General features: G+C 42.3%; 1 protein-coding gene across 1 annotated transcript in view; it reads left to right on the forward strand.

Annotated features, from left to right (window-relative positions):
- Nucleotides 1-3,708: 3,708 nt before the first annotated feature.
- The window catches only part of CHST11 (carbohydrate (chondroitin 4) sulfotransferase 11), a 98,619-nt gene continuing 76,809 nt past the window's right edge, over nt 3,709-25,518 (forward strand). Inside the window, exon 1 of the mRNA XM_009332960.1 lies at nt 3,709-3,791. Coding sequence (XP_009331235.1) covers nt 3,729-3,791 — 63 coding nt within the window. The 5' untranslated portion in view covers nt 3,709-3,728. The remainder of the gene's footprint in view (nt 3,792-25,518) is intronic.

Here is a 25,518-nt window from a genome sequence, read left to right on the forward strand (position 1 = left end):
TGAGGGGAGACCTCATTGCTCTCTACAACTACCTGAAAGGAGGTTGTAGCGAGGTGGGTGTCGGTCTCTTCTCCCAAGTAACAAGTGATAGGACGAGAGGAAATGGCCTCAAGTTGCGCCAGGGGAGGTTTAGATTGGACGTGAGGAAAAATTTCTTTACTGAAAGAGTAGTTAAACATTGGAACAGACTGCGCAGGGCAGTGGTTGAGTCCCCATCCCTGGAAGTATTTAAAAGACGTGTAGATGAGGCGCTTAGGGACATGGTTTAGTCGGCCTGGTGTTGTTGGGTTGACGGTTGGACTCGATGATCTTGGAGGTCTCTTCCAACCTTAATGATTCTATGATTCTATGATTCTATGATAAGCTTTCACCTCAGCAGGACTGTTTATCTTTCTCTCTTGAGAAACTGAAATTTGGTGCCTAGATAACATGCTCTCCAGACTTGCTATTAAATTAATGAATAGTGATGCCAAAGATTTCAACAGTGATGGGCCAAGATTGCATTTTGGACAAATCATTCCTAGAGATGGAAGAAAGGTCGTGTTCTTATAGCTCTTGTATTTAAGTAACAAACTAACAATTCATTCAGTTGCTCACAGTCCTGGCTAAATTCAGGGGATTGCTGATTTTGCTGCAGTTGCAGTATTAACACCACTCTTTAATCATTAAAGGCATTAAATGCTGCTGTCAGCTGCTTCGTACACTTAGGGTGCATAAACGTGATCTTTTAATCAGTTCTTGGAGCCATGCATATGCAATACTTATCATTAGATTATAATTAACCGTAATTATGAATGGAGATCAGCCCAAGCCATGAAATGTAAATTTAGATATTTACCATGTTAATAAGAAGATTTGATGAAGATAAAGGGCTTGATTTTTTTCAATTTTCACTACCACAATAGTGTGATGGAGTCTTAGTGAAAGTGTTAAAATTAGTATAGCTGCAGTTAACATCCGTATTACGGTTTTCTTACTGCAGATTGCTATAGAAGAGATTCAGGGCAAAAAGGTCATGTCATTCACATAATGAAACACTGCCTCAGAGAAGCTGAGACAGTAGAAAACTGCTTGCAGGAGCCTTGAGAAGTGAGTTTGTCCACAGGCACGCCAGCAAGTGTTTTGAACTATATATAACCATTCCTGACAGTTACTCACCAAAGGAGAATTTTGCGAAAGGTGTGAGTGGGATTTCTGCTGAGGAAAGGGGAGTATTCCTCTTTATTTCGATGCTGCAGTTAAATTCCAGGCACAAGTATTTTCCAGGTGTGCGCAGAGGTGCTGTGTACAGCTGCATCAGGGCATGCTGACACTGATAAACAGGGAACTGAGTGCTGTGTTGAGCTGCTGTGTTGGCTATGCGGTTTACTACAACGTCTTCTGAAGGCTTTATTGAAAAACCAAACCAATTAAGTAATATTGGGAATCATAAAAAAGATTTAATGGCTTCTGTGACTGAGATTCTACATTAGCATTTAGCTTTTGCTGGGGAGACAGTTGCTTTTGTTTGTTTGTTTGTTTGTTTACATCTGGGAATCAAATCTTGCATGTTGTGCAAATAATTTAATCTTTATGGCTGTTACTGCTGCATATAAAGTGTTGCTGTGTTGATACCTGCTGGCTAAGTGACGCAGGAAGGGATATATTTATGCATGTTACTGTTCACTGTATTTAATGGAAATGAAAAGTGAAGTAATAAATTAGGGAACACCACACTAGAATTCTTCTTCATTTTGGAAAAAAGCACCAGTGTTTCAAGATCCTGGTTAATCACAGTCTAATGACCTGGATACACTGAAACGCTCCCCTCTCCCTTTCCCCCTGCTCTGGTGTTTTAAATGGAAACGATGTGTTTTGCTGTTGACTGGAAGGCTCCATTTTAGAAAGTTTTCTTGTAATAGTGAGGGAGCTACAAAATTATTTTCAAAGCATCCCTGGACACGGTTCCTGGTACGAGAGTATGGAGGGGGACAACAGATGGGGATGGGATGGACAGGCATTCTGTAGTTAGAACGACTGCTGGATGTCTCATACCCTCACTTCACTGTTTTCTTCCTAAAACCACTTTCAGATGCTGGAAGCTGACATTACTCATGCAAAATCTTTTTAAAGTTTTAACTGTTTCAAACACTTTCTAAGTTAACTTTTAAAAACGCACATTAGCACAAAAACGAAGGAATCGCAATACTTGGCTGCGTGACTAAAAATGCTCAGAAGTTAATCAGGTATTTAAACATGTAAATTAAAATTATAGCCTCTAATAACATTACTATCCTAATTGTGAAGAAAATCAAAACATTTAGCCAGTTTGTTTACTAAGCATATATGTCTGACTCCTGCCACAAGACCCGTGGGATTTCTTTTTGCTCAGGGGAAAAGCAACACGGCACGTTATTAGATAATTACCTTCAGTTGAAAAACAGATAGGAAGCAAATGAAGGAATCTATTATGTTTCCAGACCGGAATTGTGTACAGTTTTCTGTGGTTCATGGTACTTGACATATCAATTATGATTGCGTATCAGCCCTCTGTATTAAAACATTACTTGACTGTGTTCTCCGACTCTTGGCTTGAAGCCTGCAATATCATGTCTGCAAGTGGTGCAGCTCAGAACCGTTGCTATAGGACACTTCAGTAGTTTCTGGTTACAAAGTGCGGCAAGCGGTGGTAAAAGTGTGCCCGACTGCTTAATGCCTTTGGATTCCCAGCAGGATCATCTCTTCTTTCCTTTTGGTTGTGTCTTAATTAAACCTTGACGAGACAAATCTCCCCTCACGGCGATGCCTGATGTGGGCGTCTGATTGCCTGATGCTCCTTCCGTGGCTAGCAGAGCAAGCTGGGGCAGAGGAGTGTTTGCAGAGGATGATGTGGGCCACGTGAGATTAGAGGGACAGGCAAGCTCTTGTTTTCCTCATGACTAGAGGGTGATCGGAGCCAAATGGCTTCTTATGTAGACTTACGGCCTCAAAGGTCTAACTTGAAACTGATGATCTCTGCGCCTGCTGGAGCTCAGATCAAGGTCTCTCCTGGAAACACTTATCATCCAAAATGCCCCTCAGTCAGACCTTTGACAAAGCCTTTGGTTTGAAAACCTGCTGGTCTCCAACTGGGATGTAATAGCGTATGTTACTTTTCAGATCAGTCAAATACTCAGTTGCAATATGTAGAGCAAAATATAGTTTGCAGCAATGATTGACTGTATGTGTGTCGTGTACTGCTGAGTGTCTGTTCTAGGAGAAACCGAAGAGTTAGGCCAAAAGCTTGGAAATCAGATGTTTTAATATTAGGTTCCTGTGTACTTCTGTATTTAGGCTGAGAGAGGCTCAAATGTTGCCTCTCAGAGATGCTGATTATAGGAATCCATCCGACTCCTCCCTGATGATCAGAGAAGCAGGTCCCTAGCACTGCTGAAAATTGTGTCGCTGTGGTCCCTATGCTTGAATTTTTGTGCACCCAAGCTGGAAGTTGTTGGATAACAGCTTTTATAAGAGGGGAACCAGAGAGGTTTTTTTTTAGTAACTTCCACAATAGATAAAGGATTTAGCTCTTGGACAATTCCTAGGGAAAGTAGAATTAGGAATTACAACACAACACTGTCTAGAATCCCGTGATCTGTCGGAAAATCTCTTCTTGCTGTAGGTATTGCAGTAGGTTACTGCTAACCAATGTTGCTAACCTGTATTAATTTCAATTTCCCCTTGCAGTAATGCGTAGAAATCCATTTGGGATGGACATTTGCTGCCGGAAAGGATCCAGAAGCCCGCTCCAGGAACTGTATAATCCCACCCAGGTGAGTGTCTCGTGGCTATGATCAAACTTCCCAGCGCAACGTACAAATACATTCTCTCTTGAAGGTATTTTGATCTGGTTTTTCTCATTCACATGCAGTAGCTGCCTTCAGCTTGGAGAACTGATCCTGGGACCTGCATAGTTTAGCCATAAAGTTCTACAGTTTGAGCTAAGGGCCAGATTTTTAAAGGTTTTTAGTTGTCTAATGGTGTGGACTCCTCTAAAATTTTTTCTTAGGTACCTAAAAGTCTTAAAAGAGTACCTTTTAGATCTAGCTACAAGCCGAGGCATTGTAATTTAATCTGTCGATCAACACACAGAGTGGCAGGGTGGGGTGAGGGAATGCGACATGATATACATGAAACAAGGAGTGCGCTAAGACTGTAAATTGCAATAATAATACATGAATATTACTTATATGGCTTTCAGGTAGCCAGCTGCCCTTCCTGTCCTGGTTCATTGCTTGTATGGAGTCTAGGCAAACACAGTAGCTCATACTCTTCCTTACACTGTGTGCTATTTAACACCTGATGGTCTTGATGGGAGCATAGGATAATCTGAGCTAGAGTTCTTCTTGTGACAAGCAGCGCAGGAAAGCTACCTGAAATTTGTGCTCCCGTTTGCTCCTCTAGATCAATTTATTCCCTGCATGTGGGCTGAATTGGCACATTCAGGAGCAGCATTTCCTGTTGGCAGCCGAGAGGAAGTGCTGCCATTGAGAGAAAATGCCAGCTGACTATTAAACATATTTATTAAGGTTTAACAACCGCCTATTATATATTTATCCATCAATGAATACATTGAGTTTTACTAAATTGCCTATTAAGGAAAGTGACTATCCCAATAAATCTAACTTGTTAGATTTAACAAGGCAGTAAATGTTTTAAATACTATTTGATTATGAAGAGACTCACTATACAGTGTGCAAAATGAAGTCTAAGTGATTTAAAGTATTTATATGAAGAATTGACAACAACCCAAAGATATGTGATATCTGTTACGTAGTGCAGTAAAGCTCCATTTGCTCGATAGTGTTGTTTTTATGAACATAGGCTGACTTTGTAATTCAATTTGAATTCTGTGCATGGCTGGGAACATGAGTTTATCATACTTAATATACTGGCCTTTATTGACCATTATGGGAGTTAGCATTGCGTAAATGGAAAGCACATGTAAAAGCCCTGAAGAGAACAATCCAGTGCTACAAAGGAAAAATATTAGCATTTGCAGGTTAAATTTAAAGACTCTTTGCAGATGCTCTAGAAGGGTGGGGAAGGGAAAAGAGGCTGGCCAACTAATTAGTCTCTCTGGGGTCTGCTGTGTGTCAGTCAAAACCTCCTTGCCCTTTAACATCGTTAAAGGCCATCCCGTAAGAAACATCCTCATCCATTGAATGGCCGTAATCCCACAGCCCTTGCAAGCTTGGTCAACTGAAATTTCCTGAGCTTCCTGAAGCAGGGGACGCAGCTGGAAGCTCCTTCACTGCCTCTCCTTCCTTTCTGCACGCCCTGACCAAGCAAACCATTAGCATGCCTTTCTGGGCTTGCCTATGAGCCAGCCAGAAAAGTCGATGTTTGAGGCAGTGCAGCAGTTCTTGCAGCCAATGTTGAACTAAGCAGATGATGGTTTTTGTGCCGAAGTGTTTCCATCAGCTTGCTGACACCTGTTCTTACCGAGTTTTTAGTTTTTCTTTTTTTCTTTGTTCTTGGTAATTGTTTGCTTTTTGGATGGGGCTTTGCATGCTGCACTCAGTCCTAGAGGGACTGGCAATGTCAGGCAAGCAAGTGCTTGGATTTTGGGAAAACAGTAACAAGAAAAGGCAGTGAGTAGAGGCTGCCATAGAAGACAACAGTCTGGAGATGACCTCTAGAATATTTCTTCAAGTACGTGGGTCATCTTTCTTTTTCCATTTTTTCCCAAAGAAATGTCTGTCTCACCTTTCTTAAGGTGGCAGATTAGAGACTGGTCTATATTTTGGCAGTAGGGTGCTTGTTCCTCAAGAATTCACCAACAGTTGTGAGGGTGGGGGGATGGAGATCAGACCCCTAATCTTTCTCTGCAGTTCTTTGCTGAAGCAGTTGTGATCAGCCATTTATAAAGTCAAGTCAGAAGTCGATATATAGTAAATATGCAAGAAGACATTTTTGGCCAAAATCTCTCTCTTACTGATCTAGATAATTGAAAACATTGGTTAGATCTTTAACCCTTGAGCATCAGAACCTGTTGGACTCCTGGTTTGCTGAATCCCATGTTGTTCTCCTGGATGCCAATGGCTGTGTGTGCCATCATCGGAACTCTTTGGCACTCAGTTTAGCTGCCTCAGAGGAACGGTGGAGCTGATCGAGCAAATATTTGTAGTTCTTGTAGTTCAAAGGAGTCTGTATAATTCAAACACCAGACTTAGGCCGCTGAAAGATGCCCTGCAGCTATGGCTTTGGTTTACTACAAGCTAGGTGCAGTTGTGATTTTTTAAGGGTAGGAAACTTTAAATATTTAATGTGTCCATGTTTTTTACATGATCTAGTATAACAGGAGAACCCACCTATGGCTCACCATCCTCTGCTATAGAGTGCACTGTACATCTCACGTGCTTCAGGTTTCCTCACATAGGCAGCAGTGTGCAACCATGACTGCTGCTGCTGCTGTTCCTGGGAATGTCTCCAGGACCCCCGGGAGAGGTGGGCAAGGGAGGGGACTGTATGGGGTTCCCTGCTTTGAGATGGTATTAAGGACCCACACATCCTCGCATGGAGCGTGCTCCTGGCTGTTCCCTATTAGGGGAGATGAGAGTTTGGCCATCAATTGAAATAGGTGCCAGATAGGGTCAATACTCTCAGATTTAAAATGTTGTAGTTTAATATCAGTAAGGTTTTTCTACTGTGTTCAGCATCAGGTTGCACTGCCCTCATAAACCCAGATGGAGACAGGTTGATTTACACCAGCTGAGAGTTTGACTGCAGGTATTTACTGTGTTGACACATAACAGCCTCTCTGATCCTGTGCTGTTTTGTTTCCTTCTATGGAGTTGTTTGAGTCTTTTGCAGACACCATCATTTGTCTCTTGAATCTCTTTTGGCTTCGTAAATGAGAAAGGAAAGAAAAGGAGAGGAGAGGAGAGGAGAGGAGAGAGGAAAGGAAAGGAAAGGAAAGGAAAGAAAAGGAAAGGAAAGGAAAGGAAAGGAAAAGAAAGGAAAGGAAAGGAAAGGAAAGGAAAAGAAAGGAAAGGAAAGGAAAGGAAAGGAAAGGAAAAGAAAGGAAAGGAAAGGAAAGGAAAGGAAAGGAAAAGAAAGGAAAGGAAAGGAAAGGAAAGGAAAAGAAAGGAAAGGAAAGGAAAGGAAAGGAAAAGAAAGGAAAGGAAAGGAAAGGAAAGGAAAGAAAAGGAAAGGAAAGGAAAGGAAAGGAAAAGAAAGGAAAGGAAAGGAAAGGAAAGGAAAAGAAAGGAAAGGAAAGGAAAGGAAAGGAAAGAAAAGGAAAGGAAAGGAAAGGAAAGGAAAAGAAAGGAAAGGAAAGGAAAGGAAAGGAAAAGAAAGGAAAGGAAAGGAAAGGAAAGGAAAAGAAAGGAAAGGAAAGGAAAGGAAAGGAAAGAAAAGGAAAGGAAAGGAAAGGAAAGGAAAAGAAAGGAAAGGAAAGGAAAGGAAAGGAAAGGAAAAGAAAGGAAAGGAAAGGAAAGGAAAGGAAAGAAAAGGAAAGGAAAGGAAAGGAAAGGAAAAGAAAGGAAAGGAAAGGAAAGGAAAGGAAGAGAGAAAAGATGACAAGAAAAAGAAAAAAACATGAAAAACAGAAAGGAAGATTTGGCTTGAGTAAATTAACATGTAGCAATGATCTGGAGGTGACTAAAAGAGTGGACTGGTGGCTTATAGGAGCTGAATGTTAGAATTGCAGTCAAATTTTCAGTGGACTGATCATAATTGTTCATATATTTGGTGGAGAAGGAGAGGATAAATGGATGGAGATAGCACTGAATTAAGGCCGGAGAAAGTGTCCATAGCAAAGCCCATGTGTTATTTATGTCTTAGTTGAGTGCCTGGCCTTGTGATTATTGTAAAAGTAGGAAGAACACTTTGGCTCTTTTGCCTCTTGTAATAGAGCAGAATGTGGGAAGTGCATTTGTCTGTGGACAAAAGATTTTTTCTCTAGGGCTTTTGCTGCAAGGTTTTTCATGAGCACTAATATACCACGAGGGAAAGAAAAGTCAATATAACTGAACTGGATTTACACTGAGTAAGTGGATTTCCAGGCTGTGGTCTCCGTGTGCATGACAGGCAGCATGCAGCATGTCTTTGAGACCCTATTATCTTTTTTTTTCCTTTCATTTTCAGGTTGAGGCTTAATAATAAGGTGCAGAGGTACCTGAGGCAAATTTTGAGGGCTGAAATGGACCATTTCTTTAACGAGTTTATTAAAAAGCCAGTTTGGATCTGTATTAAGCAGAATTATTTTCCTTCTGCCACATAGTTCTAAATGGAAAGAGAAAGAGGATTCAACACACAGCAAGTAGCAAAGGAGAAAATCTGGACGTAACTGAACACAGATGAAGAGCCTTGCAGGAATGTGACAAAAGCTTGCATTGTATCTTGGGTGGGGTTTTTTTTTGTATACGAAACCCCAGGAATTTAAGAATATGGGTAAACAATTATTTGCAAGATGTATTCTTAGAAGACAACGTATGCAACTGTGTCTTGTAATTTGCATGACTGAGTATAGCCCCACTGCTCCAAAAATAACAGATAATTGTGGGTCAGCCCATTGAGCTGGAGTCACCGGAGGTTCAGAATTGGGCAGCAGCATACTTGAGGCTTACACACTTTAGTGGTTAACATTGATCTGTTTGGTGCAATGAAAGTGCTACAGAATTACAAGAAACTGCAAACCAAAATAGACAAAATGTTAAAGGAATGGGAAATAATTGCATCGTTAAAGTTAGAATTTGTCTTCTAGTTGTCAAGATTTAACATTTAATTCTCATTAAATACAGGCTGCATCATTGTCTGATCTGACTGTCTAGACTGCTGAGAGAAACACAGCATAGATCCAGTCCTATATCCATTAGGATCCAAATCCAAGGATGAGTTTGTTTCAGTTTCTAGTTTGACCTTGCCTGACTTCAATTTGTGAGTCCACTTGACTCTTTCACTAAAGGTCATGCTGTTTGCTGTTTGTTACTTGCCTTTTCAAACACGTTTCTTTTTGTCAGAGAGATGTATTTCTAGGTGGCTGCTTTTGGTGTAGCTGGAGCCAGGATGTCTGGTGATTTGCTAAACCTGGTGAGTCAGAGCTGTGGACCTCACGTTGTCTTTGTGTTATGAAATTGTATTGGACTGTTTTTGGAGCAGTCATTCTGAAATGGCACATTTCTTTTATTACTTCTGCTTTTTTCTCCCTTCCTTCCCACCAAGTGAAAGCTAGAAAGTGAGCTGTTGCCTTGCAGACAGTGTTTATACATCAGGCCGCAAATGCTCCTTTTTTAGAGCTGCTGAGTTATTTTCTGTGGCTCAGGCTGCCTCGATAGCATCGGCAAACATCAACCTAGTTCAGCCCACACCACTCAACTTTCATCTGCGTTGGTAACTTCCTATCTTCAGTTGATTTCCACTCACTAGGATGACTCTCTGGGCAACAGTACCGGTTCCTGGACAGAGGTTTGTGGTGAGCTTTGTGGTCCAAGCTCTATGTACGCATCTTCCACAGCACTTTGAATCAAAGGTTCAAATGCTTAAAACCTGGTACTTCTGCCCTTGGTGATCCTGAGGCACTGAGCACTGTGTAGTTTGTTTGTGTGCTACAGCTTCTCGTTCTTAGAAACATGACATGACATGACATAGAATCATTAAGGTTGGAAGAGAATGAGAACCAAAGGGCAGGCCACTGAGTTAGGATGAAAGGTCCAGTTCACCTGATGTTTTGTCTCCGGCAGCAGGTGACCAGGACAGACTACAAGCAGGATAAACAACTCATGATACTCTGCCAGCGCACAGCAACCTGTGGGGTCACGAGCTTCCTGAGCCAGACGTGTCAGCTACATCATGCAAGAATAGCCTGAGATGCCAGACAATTAGTATATCAATCAAAAGGGGTAAAAAAAGTAGGTCTCCAGAGTTACCTGCCAATTTCAGTAAGACAAGAAGATTACACCAGCACTGTACACCAGTGCTATACACTACTTTTTCTCCCTTTTTCACATATATATGTTCTGTGTGCTGAATTTCCTCCCAGGGACAGCAAGACAGATACCCTGATCTGAACTTTGGAGTGTGAGAAACAGTGCAGCTTATCTAAAGAACAATACATTAGAATTTATTGATGCTTTGCAACTGGGATGATAGTCATAAATACATGTGTGTCCTTCCTGAGGGTAAGAAGTGGCCTAAAAGTTTTACCAATACTGAAAACATATGTTGTGTGATTGATGCTGATCTTTATAGGCAAATCTGTGCAGATAACAACAGCATGGTAAGTGCAGCTCATAATCACTGTATTTGATTGATCATAGATTAAAAACTCCTTAATGGAAAAGATGCAGAATGGAGACATAGGGAAGAAAAGTCAACCTACAATGCCAAACTTTGGGTACATACTCCTGTTGGTAAACAACTTTATATCTAATTAACCTCCCTTGCTGCAGCAAAATGCCTGCTGATGAAAGAGGAGCTAATTGATTTACTCTGTGGATGACTTCTTATGCAAAGACATTACTTACTGTCGTGCTTGGAAGTCGTAAAACAGCAGCTGGCCTGGGATGAAATATTACATTAACCTTAGCAGAAAAATTGCACTAGTGAGAATGCTTTGTTATTAATTACTGATTACAAATGATAAGAGCCTGTTTTAGATGCTGGGGAAATTACTTGGGGAGGGGAGGGTTTCAGGTACAGTGTGCTTCATAGATCATTTGTTGTGACATGATGGATGCCTTTGTAAGTCAAGAGGAATTAATCAGACAAGTATGTACAGTAACTACCAGCACTCAAGGCCAGAATTATCCCCAGGACATGCTCATTCAAGTTACTGCAGTGCATTGGGATGAAATTTTGGGCACCTGTGTTTAATAAAAGACTTGTTACCTGCATGAAATGAAAAAATACAGTTGTCACTCAAAATAGCTCAGATTTCCCTGACAGAAAAAGAAGCAGCAGAGACACCTCTCTGTAATTTCTCCAGTCCTTGACTCATATTTTATTATTTTCAGAGCATATGAGTTTTAATATAAAGGCCTATGTGTTGGAGGGGAAAGAGCACAACACAGCTCTCAAAACTGGATATCTGTATGCAATGTGTGGGCTCCCTGTTAGGGAGGGCTGCACTTGGCCAACTGGGTGGAGAGAAGACCTGGGCTCCAGCACTCTGACCTGGTGCCGTTCAGTGGCTTTTTGTGTTTAATTGTCTCCAAATCAGGCCTCTGGTGACCTGAACCATGTTGGTTCAGTCAAATGCTTGCTCCGAACTGAGTAGTGTTCAAATGGGGCACCTGCCTCTTTCTTTGCATTAAGTTCCTTTTTTTTCCTCCCCACTTGAAAGTTATATGCCAGAAAACCTGGATAATCATACCTCAAAATGCAGGGAGATGTGGCGGTTTGGAGGATTAGGAAGCAAAGGGCAGTGGGAGAATATCAGTGTTTGCAAATAGGTGTAATGAGCAGAGATTTCTGCCACCAGCTCCTCCAGAGGCAGAGTGCATCCCTTCTGTCTGCGCTTTAACAAGCGCTCCAGCATAGAATCATAGAATAGTTTGGGTTGGAAGGGACCTCTAAAGGTCGTCTAGTCCAGCCCCCCTGCAATGAGCAGGGGCACCTTTAACTAGATCAGGTTGCTCAGAGCCCCCTCCAACCTGACCTTGAATGTTTCCAGGGATGGGGCATCCACCACCTCTCTGGGCAACCTGTGCCAGTGTTTCACCACCCTCAGCATCAAGAATTTCTTCCTTCTATCTAATCTAAGTCTTCCCCCCTTTAGTTTAAAGCCATTCCCCCTTGTCCTGTCGCAACAGGCCCTGCTAAAGAGGTTGCCGCCATCTTTCTTATAAGCCCCCTTTAAGTATTGAAAGGCTGCAAGGTCGTCTCCCCGAAGCCTTCTCTTCTCTAGGCTGAACAACCCCAACTCTCTCAGCCTTTCTTCACAGGAGAGGTGTTCCATCCCCCTGAGCATTTTCGTGGCCCTCCTCTGGACCCGCTCCAACAGGTCCGTGTCTTTCTTATGCTGAGGGCTCCAGAGCTGGATGCAGTCCTCCAGGTGGGGTCTCAGCAGAGCAGAGTAGAGGGGCAGAATCACCTCCCTAGACCTGCTTAGCCAGCATCACTGGCTTAGTAGCTGTATCCCAATATTCTCAGCCTAGACCTTGTAAACTGTATCCTCTCTTGCTTATTTCTGGTGCAAGTAGTTTTGGGGCAGCTTTCTCCATTGTGTGAAGGGTAGCAACTGTGTTTAAATGTCTGCCTTTTTTTCCCTGTGTTTTTTGTTATCAAAGAGGTTTCTTAACTCTATGCAGAAGAATCGTAGCCCACTTGCAACAGGGCCAGATGATCTCTTTAAATCCTGAGAGCCCAGCTGCAACCTCTCTCTCCCTGAGGGACTGTAATGTATCCTAACAGACATAATTATGAAAATGAGAGAATACAGACATAAAACCTATCTACTGGTACTTGTAATTCTCATTTACTATCTAACTGTAATGTTAAGGAGGGGCAGAAGTTGTTGTTAAATCTGCAATTATTTTCAAGAGATTAGATTCCCCAAGTCCCATTTTTACAGACTTAACTGTATCTAATGTGGCACCTCAAGTCCTACAAACTGACTGTAATATTCATTGATATTGTATGTAATACTGATATGTATTATTCACTTTTTAGCTCTGTACTATATAAATTAACCTCAATAATGTAACCGGCTGCACCTTACCAAAGCTTTCCTCCAGTGAAAGTGCAATAATCTGCTTGTCCTTTTATGCAGAGAGATTCAGGAATGCTTCTCTGTAAATACCACAGACAAAGCAAGATTAAAATACTGCCTCTTGAAAGATGTGGCTGCAGAAGCCAGCGTGCTTTTTGGGACTAGTGTGCTAAAGAAATTCATGGTACTGTGGGGAGGCAGCCTGTAGAGTTTTTGTGCAAGTGTGTAAATCATTAAATCAAGCACAGATTATTTAAGGACGCTTTCCAAGTAAGTTCCTCTTTGCTGAAGTTTGTGGGGAGGCATAAGGTGGGTCGAGCCGGGTGCTGCAGTCCAATTGGTACTGCTCGCTTAGTGCACTGGAGAAGCACGCTTCCCCCCCCGCGGGGCTGCACCGCATGGTTACGGACAGGGCTGAGCGAAAAGGTCAGCTGGAAAATACGCAGTTTGGGGACGGCTGAACCTGGCTGTGAATTTGGGCTGAGTTCTTCCAGTAGTAGTAGCTGGGAAACACTTGGGTTGACTTGGGGTTAATCTCACAGGTGTGTGGGGGGTAATGACGGACTTGAGGCGATTCGACTGCGCATCTCACACTTGGCAGCGGGGTGCTCAAATCATATACACGGGTGACACAGTGCAGTGAGTGTCTTCAGTCTCTCCTGTTGATGCTGTCTTGCGTTCTGAAACTAAATAGAAGAAATGAGCAGGATTTCAGGCTAACAGGCTCTTTATTAAGCCTCTTGTCATGATGATCTGAGGCTATAATAGAGTAAGAGCCATGGTCGTTTTAAGACCTTGTGTGCTTGTCTGTTGGTCTAGTAAAACAAGGAGAGAATTGTGCCTTGCTCTGTCAATCTTGTTTGTCTGGTATAGTCAGACCCTCATGACAGCAGTAATTAACAGTTCACTCCAGAGTATGAACTGGAGGGGCCCGGGCTGTCGCTGCTGATGGTCAGGGCACTCTCCCAGAACCGGAGAACCGGGAGCCGAATCCCTGCAAGCAGCAGACGCGTGCCCCATGCACGGGAAACACCCTAACTGCTGGTTGTTGGAGTTGTTCTTACGTCTGCTTGTTTAATCGTCATACTGAAAGATTGGTTGTTTCAGTAATCCTCACCTGGGCCAGCCACACTTAAACTGCTTTTATTCACTAGTTTTCAGACCTTGCTTCTTACTCACATGGAAGAGGTGTGGAAAGAAAAGGAAAAAAAGTATTTTTACAAGGTAATACCTATGCAGCATTTGAACACAGCAAAACCAGTGTTTATATTGTGTATGTCTTTTTTTTCCTCTATAAAAATAACATTGTAGCAATCATACTGGGGCCAGTCAAGTAGATCTTTGTTGCTCAGCCGACCTGTAGCAGTTGTATATGCTGGTGTGGATGGGGTCTGAGATTTGAACCATCCCTACGTTTGTGGGGCAATGGCAAAATGGGGGGCGCAGAACGAAAACAAAATTTTATTTCCTTCACACTGAGACTATTATGTAGTTGCATTGGAGGGGGAGAGTGGCTTTGTATTCTAGGTTTTCCAGCATGCTGTCAGTGTAGATGTTTCTGTCCATTCATAACCTTGGGAGAAAAGTGAAACCTGATCACTTGAAAACTGATGGCAAAACTCCTAAGCTCTAAAGAGGCCCAACTTCTAGTTAAAAGATCTGATCCAGGGAATCAGAAGGGAGCTATAATTGCAACTCTTTTTTTATCTCCCTTTTCACCATTCCATACATTCTACTGCACTAGAAAATGCTGAAGAGTGTAAGTCTGATGCTGAAAAGATTTCCCCTTTTTTTTTTCTGGTAGTGACATAATAACTATAGCCAAACCAAAGAGAGTTGGCAAACTTACAGTGCACTGAAGTTTATATGTATTTCTGGTGCCTGGAAAATCCAGGAAGGAGTGTTCCTTTCTTTTCGATCTTAAATCACATCTGAACAGAATTCTGAGTGTGGTTCCAGCACAGGGCTAAAAGCAAAACATTACATCCAAGCTTTGAAGGAACAGTAAAAAATCACAATATCTCCGCAGCCAGATCTTCTGGCTGCACAGCAAATTAGCAAACCTCTGTAGCTATCAAATTGATGCCCTAATATAAATCTTTTCTCTTCTCCCTGTAAATGTGGGCTGTGTCTTAGATCATTTCAGACAAGCATCTGGGGATTAGTAAGAGGAAGTGAATATTAATTCAATTAGAGGACAGAAGATGAACGTACAAGCTGGCGCAGGGAATTGACATCAGGAGCCGAAGTAACAAAGACATCTCTAGCTGGGAGAGGGCAGTTTCATCTATTCAAGTCAGGCTTGGCTTTTGTCTTGCGTACATTTTACTTATGAAATGGTAGTTGAAGGAGTTGTATTTACATAGCAATATAGTTAATGTCATATTTTGGGAACTAAGCCTTGATGTCAATAGATGGGTAGAGAGCTGGAGAGCAGATGTGCAGTGGTAGCTTTCAGTTCATTTTGATACATTAAATATTCATAATAAGCTCAGCTGAAGGAGAAAAGAAATGTTTCATTGAGCTGGTAAGGAGAAGCTGAAATCTTTGGTACTTCTCCAAAGCGTAACGTCTTACTTAATGTGAATTGAATGAAGGTTCCTGTGGTGAAGGTGAGATGCAATATTAGATACTTGCACAATTGCTGCTTTCTTTCTGTAAGAGATTGTTGTGCCAGTGACATCACTCTATAAAGTAATAGCTAAGAATGACTATTCTGAGCAGTTTGTGTAGGCACAGGAGAGGCTTTTCCCTTCTTTTTTTCCATAGCTTTGGACCCACAAAAGCCAGTGTATGGACTTTCTTACATTTAAATGCCACACATTTACAGCCTGGAAACAAATCCTTCCACGCTGCACTTTCCAGGCACGGGCACACTGTCACTAAGTGGGTAAGTCCTGTATCTGTAGGCTTCTGTCACCCCCTCTATGCACGCTCACATTTGTGCATGGCTGGCTGCTAATCTGAGTCTCCATCTGAAGAATGTAGGTGCTCTGCTCTGCTCTCTACCTGATGCACAGATGTGAGTCTGCAAAGATGCTTTCGCCTCTTGTTTCTGCGCAGTTTCTGGCCCAGGTAGGGCTTGGCCTCTGGCAAGGACTCAGGGGCTCTGGGGTGATGCTAAAAACTAATGCAGTGTGCATGTACAAATAAGTGGTTGTGTATTGTTTGGCAGTAAATTTTACACCATAGAAGGCTCTGCATTGATAGTATGGTGGTGGAGCACGATGCACACAGCTGAGTCATGTCCAGCTCCCAAACAGCCTCTTAGGGCTCAGTTATGCTGCACGCAGGGTGTCCAGCTGTACAGATAGGAATGATTCTGCTGCTTTCTCTGCAGCTGTTTTTATCTTCTTTATTTCATGTAAATTTGGGTTAATAAACTGTTGCTGAATTTGCAGCTGTGTGCAGGAGGGTAAGGTTGTCTCCTTGCCAAGACCTGCTTCTCTGTTCTTGCCATTCCTCCTCCCCATTTCCTCCAGCCCTGAAGTCTCCTTCTCAGCCTGATGTCTTCAGCTCTGCTCAGTCTCCCTCTCCCATTCCTACCTTTTATCTTACAAAAATGAGAATGTTTTTACATGAGTTACTGTGCAGGTTTATGGTCATAGCTTTATCAGGAAGTGGTGGAGCCAGACAGTGAGAGCACGAGGGTGGACAGTTGATGGCAAAGCAGATAGAGAGGAGAGACTTGTCCCTCTGAAAATTACACTCTCATTTATTTGTTTATTTTTAGTCAACTAGTGCAAAAACAAACCAGGCAAAAGAAAAGGTGTTTGTCTGTCTGCTGGTAAAGAGAGCTTGGTGTCTTCTTTTGAGTTTATAAAGAGAAGTATTGCTTTTAGTGGGAACGTAGAAAAAAAATCTTTTCTGTCAAGAAAGTAATTGCAGGCCAGGTCTTGTGTTTATTAAAAATGGAGGGAGCTAGAAAACAGACAGCGCAAGATCTGTGGTTTCACCTCCAACAACCTCTAAAGAAGTCATGGGACACTGAGAAGTAATTGCATTGAAAGGCTTTGTTTTCAAAAGGGATGTAACAGATCGCTCCGTGCGTCCTGCTTACGATCCCTGAATTACACAGCTGCTGATATGTAGCAGACGGATTGGTGGGGTTTTCAAGCATGACCTCCATGCCTTGCACAGAGTATCATGTCCTGGTCCTCTTTGACAGACCCACTTCAATTTTCACTCGGGCTGTTAGGTGAGTTACTGTATAAAATATTGACGCTGAAGGAAGAAAACTGCCTTTTTACCCAAGTGTAAATGATCTTGAAACAAAATACACGGGATAAAAGAATGATTTCTTAGGCAGGTTTAATGAATAATTGATTTCTGCTTCTCATGACATTATCAGTGTAATTAAATTGGTGGCCAAAGAAGACAGACAGAAGGTATCTGCTAAGACACCGAATCTCTCTATCCGACCATTGGCAAAGTATTGCCATCTGTTATTAAAGGCTGTCCTGCAGTTGTGCAGGTTCAAGATCTATCTTGTCACTAACAAGTCAGTCTTGTGTAAGTACCAACGTGATAAAAATCCATGTATTCAGCCAGCTATCTGCATCCAGAAATAACCTAAATAAGCTTCCTTCCTTCCCTGCCAAACCTGCTCCTGTCTCTGGAAGCTGTACATTGAAATGATTCTTGCTTTGTGCAGATTGGCTTTGCACAGCGTATGTGGGTATTGGTGTGTGTTTCCAATGGACCTGGCACAGAACTACTGGTGGTCACTAACTTGGGTCACTCACCAAGCCCCAGAAAATGGTTGCTGTTGTGATTCCTTTTGCTCCATTAAAAAGCATGCTGAAAAATCGGAGAGGCCTGAGGAATAATAATAGGGGATAGGAAAGCAGTCTGGATGCAACTGGGCTTGGCCGACGTGTATATCTTTAGAAAACATACTTACATGGGACTGTTGTTTCTTCACATGGGCTCTGCATTGGAGAAATAGGGCACGGAGAGTAATTGCAGAGGCCAAGCAAAGATAAAACTAAAGGGGGAGACCTCAGCCTTTGGCTGCAGGCACTGTAAGTAAACCACTCATTTAGAAATTAGAGTTACAAATTTATTACAATTAACAGCTACTGTTGCTTTATTCTGCAAGATTAATTCTGAGAAGCAGCTTCTGACTTTCCTCTAACATCTCCTGGACACGGCAAGGGTCTCCCGGAATAACGTGCTCCCTTGTGCGTCCTCACTGTCGCACACATCAGCCTCTGATCCCTCATACAGTGAGGTGTTAGAGTAAATTTCACTGCAGAGCTACAAGTCCATATGGAATAGGAAATCTAAATACCGCACTGCTTGGTAGGTCAGTGTGTAGGTGATGAAATGGTCTGATGTCTTTTGAAATTCACGGACATCTTTTTGCCGGCTCTTGCAGACGTTGGAGCAGCCCCTTGTATCACGCATAAGAGGAGTCTCATCCAGCAGCTTCTGAAGTCAGCAGGATGACTCCCTCAAAAGTTGCTTACTTTGCTTTGGGGTCAGTCCCTTAGTTGCACAGACTTAAGGAAATGCTCCGTTCACGTTGTTAGCAGCTCTGATTGTATTATAAATACTACATTGAGCAACTGGTCCCAGAGAACTAACATCTGTTCAGTGATACTCAGCCATGCATACTGTAGTCTGTGTCTCTAAGTGTGGGAACATTAATGCTTTCATTGAATCACTGTAATGATAATACAGTAATCATCATCACGTCAAAGTCGCAGCAGTAGTGGCCTGGCAAGGCGCAGTTCTTGCATCCTGCTGTGCTGCAGCTATGTTCAGCCAATGCTGTTGCCTGAGCTAGTTTGCACAGTGAGCACACCCTACATTTTAATACTGGTTTTGCCATTAGTATTTTTCGTCATCAGATCCCTATGTCTCTGATTCCACACTTGTAAAATGAGTTATGCCTGTTTATCTATTTCTCAGGGGCATATCGGTGGTATAATTAGTGTCTGCATAGTGTTTTGATTGTAGAAAGTGACAAGTATAATTACCGGTTACAAGTTAAATTGTGCACCTACCAAAAATACACAGCTGCCATGAGATGTATCTCTTAAACTCCTCACTTCCTTGAAGGCAAGCCAAGTATTTGGTCCTAACTATAATGAATCTAAATCAAGATGTACCCGTTTGATTTTCTGACATACAACATTGTCACTGCAGCATCCACCGATACATACTGAGTCTGAAATGTTCATCTGAATGACATCAGGGAGAGCCAGTGCTTGTGTGGAGGCCTTTATAGACCAAGGGCAAACTGCTTTCTCATGCAGAAATATGAACATGCATGTGTTTCAGCTGCTGCTGAAACCTATGAATTAGGGATGTGCGCAGTCCTGCCAACAGATTTTGTGCCAGTCTTGAAAAGTGTATGTCCAATGCTTTATTGTGCATACAAAATACATATTGGTAAACCTGAATTTTGATTCCACAAGATGTATTTGCATGACTGGGTATGGTTGGCTTTCTGTACTCTGGCTGCTGAGCTTTGAGCTGAAACAAGTAATTCTCAATGGGAAGAGTAATTGTTTCAGTTCAGAATTAAGTGGCTAATCATTAGGAATTCAGTTGGCATGAAGTGCACAGCATTAATCATGATACACTAATGTGTCATCGATGTGGATGTAGTGTGTACTCCACTGAAATTTGCTAATTAATATATGTGGTTTTTATTGGAAAGGGTTAATGTGTGCTCTGTTGTTAAGCAGGATATGGGAGTGTCAGAAGCTGAGAACCAAGGGGTTTTCAAGAGACTGCCCTGCTGTTACGTACTTCAGAGCACACATTAGTGAGGGCTGAAACCCTTAGAAAGGCACCTTTTTTCTGAAATGTGATACTAAAGTTGACACTGAAGACGTAGCTTGAGCAAGGTAGTGTACAATGCTAAATACTAAAATACTACATTGCCCTGAATGTCCCTATGTCATGACCAGGGAGTCCCAGCTTGCACCAAGGGTGCAGCTGGGTTGCATGTAGCTGGGACATCTCAAGCAGGGGAGAGAGATGGGGGTGCTGCTTTCGAGCAGATCTGTCCACTGTGGAGGGGGGGACATTGCCACCGGCCTGACAGCTTTCACCAGCACCCTTAGACCCCAGAGGCATGGACCAGCTGTGATGTGCATCCCAACAGGCTGCGCTGGACCTCTGCATTGCAGTCCCGACACAACAGAGCCAGAGTCCTGCACCTGGGGCTGTCTCTGCACGTTCTTGCTACTGCCTGTGTTACCCCAAAATGTTTTTGATCTCTGTTCTGAAACTACTGAAAATATGATACTATAACATAATGATGATGAATATTAAACTGAATAGCATCTGGCTTATTCTAAATAACTTCGGATAAAATGTTGCTATTTCCCTATATTGTGGAAAATTCCCTACTTGCTAACCAGCAGTTACTGCATGTCTGTGAAACAAAATTATTCATTGTATTCATTTGCTTTGCAGCAATGTGAACTCCCGTGTTGAGAATTAAAAACAGTCTCCTCTGTTTAATGCCTGAGGGCACAAATGTAACCTGTTTAAATATCATTCTTCAATTATCCTTTGAATCATCTGCCTTCCAACTCTTCCCAGACTCCGTAAAATACCCTTCTGACTACCTATCAAAAAAATAGTACATGTGTTCTTTCAGTTCATTTCCCTAAACTGTAATCAAGCACTGTCTGTGTAATAAAAATGAAAATAAATGTCTAGCTGAAACAGCATTCTTCACTTTTATTATTGAAAAATGCATTAATGTTCCCTTATCAAATATATCCATTTAACAAATCATTCCATTTCCTTCCATTTTCGGGTTTTTTCTTTTTTTAAAAGGCACAGAGAGCCATTCTTTCCTGATCGTAAAGACCGGGCTCAATTTGTTTCTTATGCTATAATTTAATGAAACCTAAAAATGGATTATGGTAAATAGCCTGTTGACCTTTCTTTTGCTTAAATATAGCTAAAAGATTATAGACCCTTACTATATCTGGTCTAAGTTGCCATTTACATTAAAGCAGCGTAGCACAGGCTGTTAGTGGAAATTGTATTTAGGCATAGGGTAAAAGCTTGTGTGTCTTAGGTTGAAGTCTATTTCCAGCCTGGCTTCGGCAATTGGAAAAGTGAGTGATTCATTGAGGTTTCTGGTGGGTAAGTCTCAGGGACAGGCACTCAAGCACTTTTGAAAGTGCTTCCTTTTCTATCTCTATTCAGAGGAAAAGAAACGGAGGGAGCACTTCAACTGCTCAACTTGGAGGCTTATTTTTTTTCTATTATTTGTTGTAGAGGCTTTATGAAGTTCCTTGAGTCTGCAAAGGGACGCAGACCAGGCGTCTTCGTCTGCCAAATTTGAACAACGTCATTCTGCATCCACTCTTTGCTCGCTTTCCACTGGCGTGAGGGTTACACCAGGTTCAGGGCAGTGGAGGGTTGGCCTGAAACAGCCATGGCCGGGTGCCTTCTTGTGGGTCCTTGCAAGGCAGCAGCAATATCTAGACATGTGTCCGAGTGAGGTTTGCTTTTGGCCAGATTCCAGCCACATCTTTCCAGGCGGGATCTGTTCAGCTGCAGGAAACGGCGCGCTCTGGTCCAGCTGTCTAAGGTATGAAGAGAAATCGCCAACCACCCAACTTCCCCAGCAGCAAAACGCAGGTTCCCCAGTGCTCTGTCCCAGTGCTGGGTGAGCTGACGGTCAGGAACTGCTGGTGTGCTGCACCAAAGGGAGCTGAACAGACCAAATGGACCAGAGGATCTCCTTCAGCGGTGGCCAAGTGCCATTAAAAAGCTGTGTATAATGCCTGAGGTCTGTTTAGCTCAGGAAGAGGGGAAAAATGTATTGGTTTTAAGAACTGTAATTAAAGAGAGTAGCTTGGTGGTGGTTTTCCCAAAAGACTGAGATACCATGGATTTTCTGAGATTCCCAAGTCTCTAGGATATGTAGACACTTTGAAAATCTCACCTGGGGACTCTAGAAGGCAGTTAAATCACACATTAACATCAGGCTTGGTGGGCATCCAGCAATGTCAAAAGCCAGGCCTGGAGTTGAGTTGAATCAGCAGCTTTCTGGGTGGAAAAGGCCCGTGAGCAGCAGAGCTGCTGCGTGCTAGCATGTGAGATGCTTCATCAGGACTGTGCACAAGCGAAGCGCTTGGCTTCAGCTCATTCGCAGCGTATATCCTTTCAATAAAGTGGAGAGAATTGTGTGTGCATATTCAAGGCAGTAGTCATCTCCATGCAGTATTTGGCTCTAGTAATCATCAGCATTTGGCTTTTCTTAGAAGGGCTGAAATCCTGAGGAAAACACAAGGTCCATTAAGACTCACTGCTTCTCCGGGCATACAGAGAGCATACAATGTGCAAGTGCTAGGATTTCCGAGCTAGTTTTTTAATCTGGAAACATCACACGTGTACTTATTTTAATGTGTCTGTAAAAAAAAAACACACAAAAAGACAACAAGTTGTGGGGAAAATAATATTGTGGGGAAATTAATAGGGTTTTTGGACCACTAGCTTCTGGTAAAATTTAAAATCCATGATTATTCAGTAGCTTAGTAAAATAAAGCCATGGCAGAAAAAAAATTCCTGCGGATATACCCTTTTAGAACAGAGTTAGCATCAATAATTCTTGCTTTGTGCATTAAGTTTTAATGTGTAGACAGGCACTCTGTGCATAGCAGGGTGTCTGGAGTCATCAGTGAGAGCTAATAAATGCCTGTCATATGAAGAATACATTACAGAGAGAGCCCAGTTAAGTAAATCATTTAGTTACCATTAGTCATTTTTCATTAATATTTTTAACTGTAGTATTATCCACTACGCATTAGGTAGGATAGAGGGGATAATGCCTGTGATGTGCTTTATCCTGTAAACAAAGGTTTCTTCCAAAATTGGGGGTGGTGGTGTGGATCAGGATCAATGTTTCAGCTCTGATCTCACCAGCGTCCTTTTTTTTATTTAAGACTATAGAAACCCAGATGTGAAAGGAAGTAATTTCATCACATGGCTTGGCATTAACCAGCACCCACCATTTACATTAATGGCAGTTGAATAGTAATAACTGTGCTGGAAATGGAATATCCATAAGCATGTTTAATACTGGGTATTAAAAATAGCATCTAGAAAGGAATTTCCACAATACCAAATGCGTTATTCCAATCCGGTGTGTCCCGTTTTGGTATATGCATCTGCTGCTGTGATCCTGTTCAGCTGTAACCTTTGAAGCACAACCAAACTGGGACCGGCCGGGGCGGAGGCGGGAGAGTGCCAGGGAGTTGGCGGTGACCCTGCAGGTCCTGCTCCGGTCTCACGTTGCCGCTCGGCAGGACTCCCTCTTCTGACACGTTGCTCACTTGAGGGCTGGATGAAACTGGGTTCCTTGACGGTCTGTCAGCATGAGAGAGCTACAAGAATAAATCGTTTGATCTTACTTACGCTCCTAAATTTTTCCCCAGGATAATGTACCTCTGCCAGCTTACACTTTTAATCTGTTATTTTTAATCACTTTCTGTTCTAAACCCCCAAATTCTGAATTATGTATCCCAAAATAATGACATGGTTGGGCATACATGTGAAGACGCATCCTTCCCAAAATGCTGAGCAATTAACAGAGTAAGAGGTACACACTTCGTCTGTATGATATAAAGGCTTGTCAGCATGGATTTAGGATTACTCTCAACTTTGCATCATTCTCAACTTACATCAATACTGTTCCACTTTGTAAAACTACTCTCCAGTAACCACAGAGGCTCCAAGGAGAGAGGGAAGACATTAAAACAAAATTTTAGAAACTCTTACAAATTACTTTACACAGTTTTTTCTCAACTGTAACAAAATTGAAAATAGAGTTTGATGATTCAGTATCTCTGAACGGTAGAAAAGGACATTGTAATTCTCTTTGGAAAAATGAGACATTGCCTTTTAAAGCGTCAAAAGCTTCAGTCTCTGCTTTTGATGACGGATGAAATATCAGCTCCAAAACATGTAATTGTCTTGGAACTAAAATTTGCACATATTCCAACTCAGGCTAATATTATCCAGTGGGAAATGAATTCACACTGTAGGAGGAAATACATACAATTTTTTTTTTGTGAAGCAAATTACCCTTGCTACTATTATCTACGTAAAGTGCCCCAAATTATTTTATTATATATGTTCCAAAAGTAATTTATGCATATGTATGGACATGAATTTTTTATTTTCTGAAGGATGCTGAACTGTCAGATGTGGATTTAACCACAAATCAGATACGTTACGGTTCCGCTGTTGTAACGGACTTGGGACAGTCACCCGGGCAAAAAGAACAGTATCCAGCCATCATCAGTTCCTTGCAACATTTTCTGTGACTGCCAAGTAATGCTGTGCCTTGAGGATCAGGACGTGTGTCCGTGGTGAGTGGGACGGCAACCACGGCGTTTGTTTCTATGCACCACTAAATGACTCCTAAACTTCAACGCTATATCTGGTGCAGAAATAACCTTTGTCTTTACTGCTTGATTTTAGAGTAAGGTTCATGGGGGTGATCCAGAGAGCCCCAGTCAGCTACTGGGGTGTCGTATGAGCCCTGTGGTGCAGAGCAGTGATTAGGACATGGCTGTAAATCTTTGGGGGAAATAAATTTAAGGGATGCTATCAAGCTGTAAACAATTTGCATACCAGACGAATCTCAGGAAAAGTGATTGGGGCACATAAATATTCCACCTTTCTGGGCTGTTTCTGTGTGCTGATTATCTAGCACCAACAGCTTCTTTAATGAGTAGAAATATTTCATTGTTTCACATTCTCCAGGGCTTAATTTTTGTAAGTGAACTGCTGATTCAGTTCTACCTCACAAAATAACTCAGTTTGGCAATAATTCAAGGCTAAAAGTGTGAGCTGTAATTGCCTGCTATTTATCAAACAAGCAATTACACGGAACAGTGCATCATTCCATCGAACAATGTTTAAATTCTTCTAATTGTGTTTTATGAAGTAACGTCTCCTGGTTTTGCTTTTGTTACTGAGTGGCTCCCAATACTCTGGCTGCAGGCAGCCCGGAACTCATCAGAAACTTCTGGCAGCCCACCGCGATGGCTCTTCGTGATAGCATTTTCTCCTGGCCTCTGCAGGTTTTGAAGGGTCAGGGTTGGTGAAGAAATGCTAATGTGTTTTTGTTGCTACTGAGTTTATCGATCCTGTAGCTAGATTGAATCATCCAGCTGGGTCTTGATCTGCTTTCTGTGTCCTTTCCCTCACTCAGCAGCCACTTGGCACCATGTGTTTTACCAGAGTATTGCTAGCACAAGGTCCCCTTGTATATCATATTCATACATCATCTATATACCATCTGTACTTCTTCAGATCTTATATAGAGGGCTGCAGGGATTTACACTAGAGCTTAGATTTTGACTTTAAGGCTTGGATGGACCCCTTTGTCCTCAAAGCATCTGTACACCTTAAATTTGAAGGCCAGCATATGGGGCCTTCATTCAGCCCCATCTTGCGGTGGTGCTGATGTTATTCACCATATTCATGTAGCCAAGCCCGACCTCCTCTTGGCTCATTGAGTTAATCGGTGTTTGGATGGGTACGTCATGCTGCGGAGGTGGCAAGAGGAGCGTGTTCTTCCCTCGCGTGCTCATTTCTGAAGCTGTGGTCCCAGGACAGAGGTGGAGGTGTGTTTTTTAGGATTGCTATAAATAGCACTCCAGGCAGACAGCACCGTGGGGAATTTGAAAGCATAACTCTGGCATAAAATAGCTGCTGTACAAAAATGTTAAATACGTGAGTTGTATGCTCTCAGCTGATGCCGGGAAGGGCTTCTCGAGCTTCTCCTTTTGAAGCTTGGTTTGGGCTCTGAAAATTGGACAAATTTCTATCTCTTCTTCTCCCCTCCCTCGCTG

The sequence above is a fragment of the Pygoscelis adeliae genome, unplaced genomic scaffold (assembly GCF_000699105.1).
Source record: "Pygoscelis adeliae isolate BGI_AS28 unplaced genomic scaffold, ASM69910v1 Scaffold38, whole genome shotgun sequence".
Classification (NCBI taxonomy): domain Eukaryota; kingdom Metazoa; phylum Chordata; class Aves; order Sphenisciformes; family Spheniscidae; genus Pygoscelis; species Pygoscelis adeliae.